At 58.8% G+C, this 9,814-nt stretch overlaps 1 protein-coding gene across 1 annotated transcript; it reads left to right on the top strand.

Annotated features, from left to right (window-relative positions):
- Positions 1–4,591: 4,591 nt before the first annotated feature.
- NAT16 (N-acetyltransferase 16 (putative)) lies at positions 4,592–8,608 on the top strand. The gene is given in 5 exon segments (XM_049639386.1): positions 4,592–5,140; positions 5,303–5,904; positions 6,525–6,573; positions 6,576–6,715; positions 6,717–8,608. Coding segments are annotated over 5 exon segments (1,725 nt in total). The 3' UTR covers positions 7,102–8,608.
- The last annotated feature ends 1,206 nt before the right edge of the window (positions 8,609–9,814 follow it).

Raw genomic sequence — 9,814 nt, forward strand, 5'->3', positions numbered from 1 at the left:
GCCCCTCTGCTTCTGTCTCCTGGTGTCCCCTCACATCCCCATCTTCACGACTTTCTAATTTCTTTGATCAGTTTCTCTGACCTGGTCCCCAGGGCTCTGCGTGCCCCTTCCAGTCGCTCTGACTTATCTGGCGGCGGGAGGTCGGAGGGAGGACTGCGAGATTGGGGGAGGGGGTGCTTCAGGACAGAGCATAGAGGTGCTATGGACGTGGGGGCAATAACTAAGCCGGCAGTACCCCCTCCCCCCCCCCAAAACCCAAGGCACCTCCACCTAAGGTCCAGCTCCCTAGCCAGGACAAGGGGCGGAGTCTCGTCCGCCAGACTTGAGGCTATCCTGCTGCGCCCGCCACCCAGGTCCACACGCCCCCCCGCCCCTCCAGGCCACCTGCTCTCCGCCCGCACCTCCCCAAGGCCGCCCCGAGTCCACTCCAGATCCGGGCCGGGTTTCCTCCACGTCGCTGGGGTCTCCGCCCCTCGGAGCCGCCGCCCGGCCCGGCGGAGCGACGCCGCTGGAGGTGTCCGCAGCGCCCGAACCCCGAATGTCCCCGCTCGCGCCCGCGTGCCGAACTGAGCCGCAGCGCAGACCCTACATTCTCACTCCGAGGTGGGACTGCTCCGGTCCCCGCGCGTCACCCGAGCTCGACCCTCGGGGCTCCGAAGGGACCCCTCTACCGGCACCGTTCGCTGTCCGCGTGGCCGGCCCCGCTCCGTGTCTGGGCTTCCCCGCCCCGGTTCCGGCTCCGGCGAGGTAGGGGGCCGCGGGCCTCGGGGCTGGCGTGCTCCTCCACCGCGGAATGGGGGCAGCAGAAGGCCACCGCCCCCCACCCCCCACCCCCCACCCCCGCCCGGGGAAGTCAGCCGCTGCGCCCCCTACAGCCCAACCTCTCCCTGTCCGGTGACCTAGATAACTGGGACCTGGACTTCGCCTAGGTGTTCAGAGACACTTTCCTGTCCGTCATCCCTCCCCCACCCCGTCGCCATTGCTCTCCCACCTGTCCCCAGAGCCTGGTGCCCAGAGGGACCCCTGTCAAGTAGACAGCTTCCTTCGGAATCTCGCGCGCCTGCCGCCCCCACCCCCACTCTTGGAAAGGGGCAGAGGGAAAACTGGGGAAGACCCCCGAGTACAGTCCCCAGTCCATGACTGTGGCCCTGGGGCACCCTCCCCCCACCCCCACGCACACACTGCTCGTTGGTCTATCTTCCTCACCCCTTGCCTTTGCCCCATGTTATCTCGTCTCCCTGCCTCTGTCCCCAGGTCTCTGTTCTCTTCCAGACCCTTTTCTGGCTTTCTCCTCCCCTTGACCCCTTCCCCCATCGCACACCGTGGGGAGAAGGGGGTGTGTCGCTGTTTTCTATTTATGGTCTCTCTGGGGAGGGGGTGCAGAGCTAGGACTTTTTTTGGCATCTGCTGGGCCCTGAGTCACGAGGTGTCATGTCTGTGTCTGATATCCATGCCTGCTGCCACTCCCCTCTCCCATCCTCTTCTGCCCCGCATCCCCCTGTCCGCCTTTGTCTCCTTCCTGCCTCCCTTCCTGTCCTTCCCGCTCTGTTCTTTGGGCGCTTTGTGTAACTGCCGTCTCTTTGTCTCCGCCTCTCCGCTCTCTGCTCCCTCTGCTCCCTCCTCCAGCTCCGATAAGCTGTCGACCTCAAGGGCATCAATATTTCAGGTGTGTGGGGTGCGGTGGAGGTGGGGTAGGGGGGCTCCCAGCATGCCCAGCGAGGACTAGAATCATCCCCTCCCAGAGCGATCATTTATATTTATAAAATTGAAAGAATAGATCCAAGGATGTGGAGGATATGGAGGGGATGTGCCGCCCCTCTTCCTGGAGCTTGGTCCAGGAGATGCCGGAACTACATCTCCCACAGTGCCCTGGACGCAAAGGGCTGCCCCTTCCTCTGCCTAGACACCTATGGGAGCGATAGTTCAAGGAGCCCGGTTGGAGGGCGCTATTCTGAGGGATGGGAAGGGATCAGAGTGTGGAGCCAGGGTTGTGGGGACAGCCAGCAGCTTTGGCTTGGCCTGGAACCCCCGACCTGCTTTTTTCCCAGTCCCCACCTCCCCCAGGGCTTAAAGAATTTGGAACTGTTTTGTCCCCCGCCTCCCCACCAAAGGGAGCAGGTGTGGAAGAGTGATGGGGAAAAATGGAAGAGATAAATTTGCAGGCGCTTCCTTCTTCCCTGTGACCCCCTTACAAACCACTTTATCCAAGGCATAGACACACCCTTTGGAAATACTCTCCCCCATCTTGTAAGCACAGGAGGGGTAACCAAAACCTCATGTCTTGAATTATTAGTTGGATGTGTCCCAGTCTACAAGTTGCTCACTTTCTGTCCCTTTTGGGGGCAGTGGGGAATCGCTGGAGTCAGCACAGAACTACCAGCTTGCTATTTTCTAGGGACTCAGGAACAGCTGGTGAGGTTGCCTGGAGACATAGATGGGAGCCACAAGCTAACTTGCTTTTATCTCTTCTGAGCCTCGTCATTCTTGCCTGTCACAAGGAATCTGATGCTTGAGCTGGTCCCCGGCTTGTTGTTGGCATAGGAACTGCTGACATGGGCAGAGGGTAGTGGGGATTCCTCCCATGGTCCCATCTCTGGTTCTTAGCCCTCAGCCCTTGGGACCTTTGACTCCTGCCAAGGACCCAGTAATTCCTTGCTCTTCAGGCTGGGTTTGGAGATCCAAATATACACCAAAAAGAGGTCTCCCCACCACTAGCCTGGGGGCTAGGAAAACTTAACTGTTAGCCTGGCTCTGCCCAAGCTGAGTCACTTTAGGCAAGACCTTAGCCTCCTTGGGGGTCTGTTTCCTCATTGTGAAAGAAGTGGGTTGAACCTGATGGTCCTCAACTCTAGCAGGGGCTCTAGGATCCTCTGAGCCTGTGCTGCCCCCACCTCTGATGACATTGGCCTGATGCTGTCTTACTTCATCCAGGCTTACCTGGGAGAGCCTTAGACGTCAGCATCAGACTGAAAAGAAAGAGGGAGATGGGGCTCTTGTTTTAAAGCTTTGTCTGTACAGCAGGCACGCTGTGTTCATGTAAGCTATGTTTATGGCATGGAGGCTAAGATCATCCCTAAACTCCTTGGTGTAATTGTTTGTCCCCTATCCCAAGCCTAGGTCATGTTCCTGTTAACAATAAATAAATAGCCAACCAACACCATATTATCTCTCACAAAGTAGCTGGTATGTGTGTCCCCTGGGATGTTGGTTAATGAGGCTTAATGTAGGTTATATGAAGGGACAGTTATAATTGGCTGAAAGAGAGGAGGAGGATTTAATTGGAGGATTTGGGTGGGCACTTGTGTGACTCAGTCGGTTGAACTTCCAACTCTTGATTTTGGCTCAGGTCAGGATCCCAGGGTCCTGGGATCAAGCCCTGCGATGGGCTCAGTGCTGAGCATGGAGCCTGAATTCTGTTTCTCTTTCTCTCTCCCTCCCTTTGCCCCTCCCCCAGTCAAATAAAAATTAATAACGATTAGTTGATTTGGTTGGTTTGAAGGAGAGAGGTCTGGAAATGAGGAGTCTTCAGGACTTGGGGAGGGGCCTTTCTCTTTGGCCCTGTCTCTGGCAGGGAAAACAGAAGAGCTGGAGGCCAAAGGGTACCAGATCCATAGGAGCTGACCCAAAAATGAGAAGGGGAAGGGCACAGAAAGTATTGAGCAAGAGACAGAGCAAGAATTGTGGGAAGAAACTGAAAGCAGAACAGAGGGAGAGAGAGAACACAGAGACTCTCTGTAGGGAAGGCAAATGGGGGGAGGGGGCATCGGTGATCCTTGTGCACATCTTGTTTGCAGGAGCTCCAACAGAGCCCTTTTCCAAATAATCATCTAGCCCTAGAGTGGAACCAGGTCTTCCTATGGAGAAGGAGAGGACAAACTTCAGCAGAAGGAAGGGAAAGGCAGGTTTGATTAGCCTGGGAGAAATGACTTGAAATTTTTTAATGGAGCTGTCCACCTGTCCACTCCTCTGGCTTGTGTTTGAATGTATGTGTTGGAGGGGAGTGGAGGGCACTGGAGTGGACATAGGGGGAAGATCTGGCGTCTACATCCTCCTCCCTTTGCCCTGGGGATTGAGAGTGGCAGTGGTAGGAAGGGGAGGAGGTTGAACCCTCTGCTTTTCCCAGGGAACCCTCTTGTAGGAGGAGTGGGGATGATGGGGCTTTCCCATGTTCTTGCAGAGGCCTGAGAGAGATGGTGGGACCCTAGAGGGATGTCTTTCCATTTTTTTTTTTTTACCCCTCCAAGGACCTTCTGCCCCATTGCCTGAGTCCCTGGGGGTGACTGGGGTTGAAGGAGATTTGGGGCCAGTCCGTGAGGAGCTCATGGTATTCCTGAGTTTGTCACTGTTGAGGAGCACCCTGGTAGGGTGGGGCAGGGTAGGATTGTGATTTGGTCAGAGTTGGAGGCCCTGAATTCCCAGGGTTAGTGTGGGGAGAGAAAGAGAAGGGGTATTTGTGTAGCAAAGTACTGTGGGGTGTGTGTGTGTGTGTGTGTGTGTGTGTGTGTGTGTGGGCGCGCATGCGCTGTCAGGTGCTATATGTGGAAACAGGGGCTCTGACCATGATACTGGGTTGTCTATTTTCTGCAGGGTGATGAAACAATCCAGTTGTGATTCAGCCAGCTCAGAGCTCCCTAAGCCTGAAAAAGAGGCCCAGCCAGATGTCGAGCCACACTCAAACACCCCGCTACAGGAGGCGGAGGCCAAGTTCAGATCCGGATGGGGGCTTGAGGCTGAGACTGAGCCCCTGGGGGCTGAATCAGGGCCTGAGGCCAAGGCCAAGTCCTTGGGGGCCAACCCCAGGTCTGGATCGGGGCCTGAGGCCACGGCCCAGCCATTGGACTTCGTGGTGGCAGCAGAACAGGACGGCACCGTGGTGCTGGCCAAGCGAAACAGGAGTGAGGAGAGCCGGGGCCCAGGTGAAAAGGGGGTGAAGCTACGTTTGGGTGAGTGGACCTTAAGAAAGAGAGGAGGCGAGCCTCTCCCCCAGCCCCAGTCCGGATGCCGAGGAGCCAGTTGGCCTTGGAACCAAAGAGTAGGATGTGCGGATCCAGGGGCCCAGCCAATGAGGGTGGGATGGAGAGCGTGTACAACACGGGTAGCAGAGGAACCCGAGGGAGGGGCTGGGGATAGCTTCGGTGTTTGAGCATTCATTTGGAGTTCCTGGGAGCAGGAGCACAAAAAGAAGAGAGCAGGCAAGAGAGGGTAGACCGGGGGTGAGAGCAAGAGTGGGGTCAGGACCCCCGATAGACCGAACTCGCCTACGAAAAAGCACCTGGACGCGGTTAGCAGGACCAGCCCCTAGACGGGGTCCGGGGCGGAGCTAAGAAGAAGCGGGGCGTGGCAAGGCCCGGGGCGGGAGGGCGTAGCCAGCTCCTGGGGTGGATCCAAGGGAAGGGGGCGTGGCCAGTGCTCAGGCACAGGGGTGCACGCGGAGCTGGAGCATCTCAAGAGGTGGACGAGAGCCCGGCGAATGAGCTCCCTCTCTGCCGGCTCTGGAATTCGAGACCCAAGTGCTGAGGAGATCTGGGGCAGGCCCGGGCCTGGCCTGGCGCCCGGGGTGGTGACGACAGAGTGCTCAGCGTGTGGGAAGAGGCGAGCCCTGCGAGCCGAGAGTCCCGGCAGGGGCGGAGGGCCCCCTAACGGCCTGGGTCCGCAGATCGCGCTGGAGTCGGCGCACGTGATCGACTCCGGGGAGACAGCGCTGGTGGAGGGGCTGTGCGTGGCTCCCCGGGAGCGCGGCAAGGGCGTGGCCGGGCTGCTGCGGCGCTTCTGCCCGCAGCTGGTCAAGACACAGAACGCGGGGGTCAAGGTGGCACGGCTCACCCGGGACGACCAAGTGGGCCCCCGGGAGCTCAAGAAACACGGCCTAATTACCAAGCAGGTGAGGAGGACAAGGGAGCTCGGGTAGCCGGGCGTCCTCCCCGCAAGCCCAGTCACCGGCTTTCCTTCTCTGCTGGCTCTACCGAGTGGGGGCGCCCGTGAGCCCCGCCCCCGGACTCCCAGTCCTTACCCAGGCCCTTTTGCCCAGGGGAAGTCAAAAAGTTCCCGACTCCCAGCCGTCAAACCCTCAGTCCTTACTCCAGATGGCTGAGGAGCCTAAGCGTCCGGAGTTCCGTGACCGGGACTCCTCTCTGTTGATCCGGCCTCCTTCCAGGGATCCAAACATCCTAATGTGAATCTTTGTCCTTTCCGTCCGGCTCCCCTATCCTACCGACTGATCTGTTTTCCTCCCTTCCACTCCCCTCCGAGACCCAGGGGCCCACACCCCCAGTCCCCTGGCTCCCGCACACTAACCCCGCCCCTCCTTGGGGCTCCAGGAACCTATCCTGAGGACTTGCCCCTGGGTCCTCCATGCTACCCTCGGGGGTGGGGCAGGCTTTCACATACCCCACTCCACTTGGCCCGGCACAGTCGGTCCTTCTGAGGGGCCCTGCTGGGAGCCCGTGGGTGTGAAGATGCTGAGGCGCTGGGCTCTCCAGCCCTTCCGCTGCCCACTCCGCGCTCACTCTTGCCCCCCACAGGAGCATCCTTTGGGTCTGAGTCAATGCCTCCGTGCTACTGGCGCGGCTGGGCGTGTGCAGCTGGCGGCGCTGCGGGCCTCGGTCACCTCGCCGCTGCGGGCCTCGGTCACCTCGCCGCTGCCCACCGAGACCGTGTCAGAGACTGGCGGCGACGTGGCCCGCCTCCTACTGTTGCCTTCCGTGCAGCGCGACGTTCACCCAGGACTGGCAGCCCTACCGGCCACGTGAGAGCAACCTGCGCCTGCTGGCGGCCAAGGACCTGGAGTGGCGCGTAGACGGCTCCGCGCGCCCGCGCTTACCCACGCTGTGCACGCGCCCCTTCCCCATCCCGCACGGCGGTGACGGCACGTGGCGCTACCTCAACGTCGACGCCGTGCGCAGCGCTGGTGCGCAGGCGCAGAGCCGGCTTCTGCGGCACCTGCAGGGTCGGGCCCCGCGCCTCGCCGGTCTCAACGCCATGCGCCAGCTTTTCCTGGCGTCCCAGTTATGGTCGCAGCTGGCTGACCTCTGCCAGGCCGGCTTGGGGCTCGAGCTGGTCAAGGGTTACACAGAACAGTACCCGCTGGAGGCCGACATCTAGGGCCTCTCCTCTCGGAGGCGAGAGGAGCATTTAGATCCGTCCATTTTCGCTGATCTTCAGAAAGCCCCGCCCCCCAATGTTTGCAAGCTCCGCCCCCTCCCCCTACTCTCCGTGGTCTGCTGGGAAGCCCGCTTACCCTTACCGGAGCGCCCCCCCCCCCAACCTTTTAGCCTTGCCTCTCTGCCATCTCGCCTCTAGCGCGCCCACTCTATGGCCCACAACTGGATCCGATCGCCGGGTTTGGGGGAGGCCCTTGCTCTGCTATGGCCCGCCCGTTCCCCTCACGGGCCAAAGAATGGGTTCCTTCACAGGCTTCAGAGCCTTTCCTTGTCCGTCGCCCTGGGCTGGCGGGGAACTCCATCCTTCCTGGCTTCTCCCTTCTGCCTCCTCGTGGGCGGAAGCGGGTAGAGGGATGTGCAAGGTCCAGCTGCCCAACATGTATTACTTTTCTTCCTCCCGCCCTTTCTCAAGCTCTCAGAGCTTGCCCCGCGCTCCCCTCCTGCCTCCCTCTCAGTCTCCTGCGCCTCTACATCAGTGTCCCCTCTCTCCTTCTCTCTGAGCTCCCATCCTCCTATTCCCCGGACCCCCCCCCCCAGACACTTAGCTCCTCATTGCCCATTTGTCTGCTCCTCCCTTCCTCTTCCCCATGAACTCTTCATCACCCGCCCTGTGTGCAATACGGAGAGAAAGCCTATAAATGAAACAATCATAATGCCCTGTTGACCCTCTGGTGACGCATCTTTACAAGCCTGCCCCCTCTGATGGGGTTCGTCCAACTTTGCAAGATGTTGCTATTTCCCAGCCCCCCTTCCTATATCCCCAACCAGTGCCTTAACCAGGACATGAAACAGGGGGCTTGAGCTGGGAAGGGCAGTTTCCTCAGCCCAGTATGGGGCTGTCTTCTGGCTCTAACCAGGCTTCCTTCTAGTGCAACTGGAACCCCTGCCTCCAGATATTTCTGGACATCCCTCCCTTCCTCTGGTTCCTTTATGGGGTTTTTTTTTTGGACTTTGCCAGTTTTCTATTTCAATGCAAGTAGTAACAGCTGCAATTGCACAGCGCTGTCTTCTACACTGGATCCTCACATCTACCACCGAGGGAGGAAACAGGCTCAGAAAGATCGAAGTGACTTCCAAGTCATTCAGAGTAGCTGGGAGCCTGGCAGGGACTGGAGTTCAGGTCTGTCCCAAGCCAGAGCATGCCTCAGAACCTCACTCGTTGTGGCGATGACTGTTTGAACTTCTTGTTGGACGATGGACAGTTGCTAGGGATTTGTTGACAGTAAGCACAGGGGTCGCTGGGGATGGAATCAAAGACGTGGGCAGAGGAGGGCGCCAGGAGGTGGAAGAAGGTGGGCACAGAGGACAGTCGCTGCTCCATCACTTCCCCCAGTTCCGGTTTTGCTGTTGTGCTACACTGCCTTGCTTGTCTGCCTTCAGCGCCTGGCCATGCTGCCACCCTCCCTGTCACTTCAGCCGTGGCTGTATTACAATAAAAAGGACCCTTAGCCCACCCTCTGTGTCTGTTTCACTTCTCAGCAGGGGAGGGATGAGGCGCATTATCCTTCCCCCTTCCCCAGCAGCCTGTATTAGAGAGGATCTCTAAGCCCTGTGGCAATGGGGCTAATGACTTCCTGGAGCTGGAGAGGGCTGCTGGCCGTTGCGCGCCCCCACCCCCACCCCAGCCCAGCGGCAGAAAGAAGCGGTTGCTCAGAAGCGAGGCGGGCAGCTGCGCGGCGCCCTGACAAGCCTGGGTCTCGCTTTCCCCTGGGCCTGGGAGTCCGCTGCTATCCAAATTCTATGGGCTTTTCTCCCAAGTTCCCCTTGGCATCCAGGACCGGCCTCCCTCAGCCCCACCATCCAGGCGTCTAACTCCCAGCTCTCTTGGCCAGCGCGCTGGCTTTCCGGATTCCTGGGTGGGCAACGCGCGGAAGGGGGAGGAGGTGGAGGGAGCTTGGGCGCCGCCCCCCCCGGGAGCCGAGCTCCAGAGCGCCGGAGACTGCGACTCCGAAAAGTAACGCGAGGGGGCGCCAGGACGTGTGGACGCAGGCGAGGCAGCGCAAGGTGGTTTCCGTCCGTGTGAGTGTGTCCATGGGAGTCTTTGTGTGTCTGCGTTTCTGTACATGTGTGTACAGGTCAGAGGGTGTCCGGGTGGGATGTATTCGGGACAACGTGCCTGGTGTACCCCAGAATCAGGTACTCCAAGTGGCTTTTTGATGAGGAGGATGCTTGATATGTTACTATGTATGTGTGGATGGGGAGGTAGGCAACTGTGTATCGTGGTGTGTGCAAGGCATAGCCTGCGAGTCCCTGAAGCCGCCTCTTGGATTTGTGAAGTCACATTCCCTCAGGGTTTTTGCCCCCTCCCACCATCCCATGTAAAAGAAACGAGGGCTCTCAACGCAAATCTCCATTACCCTGGTCACATCTTAGCATGTGTCTGAGTGACACTGCCGAGACTAGGTGTGATACTGTGTTTGTGTAAGTGGGTGTGTCTCAGAATATCAGTGTAACTCTGAATAATAGTATGTTTGTATGTGACCGGTGGGTGTTGGAGGAGGCTGGTTCAGGATTATGAAAGTAATGTGCTTTCTCTGATTAGTTTGTGGATATCATTTTCATGGTGTGTGTGTTTTCCCTTCTCAGTCTCTCCAGAAGCTGTCTCTCTTTGTGTCTCCCCTGATCTCTGTCTCTTTCTCTCTCTCTCATTCTCT

Source organism: Panthera uncia, chromosome E3 (assembly GCF_023721935.1).
Source record: "Panthera uncia isolate 11264 chromosome E3, Puncia_PCG_1.0, whole genome shotgun sequence".
Taxonomy (NCBI): Eukaryota; Metazoa; Chordata; class Mammalia; order Carnivora; family Felidae; genus Panthera; species Panthera uncia.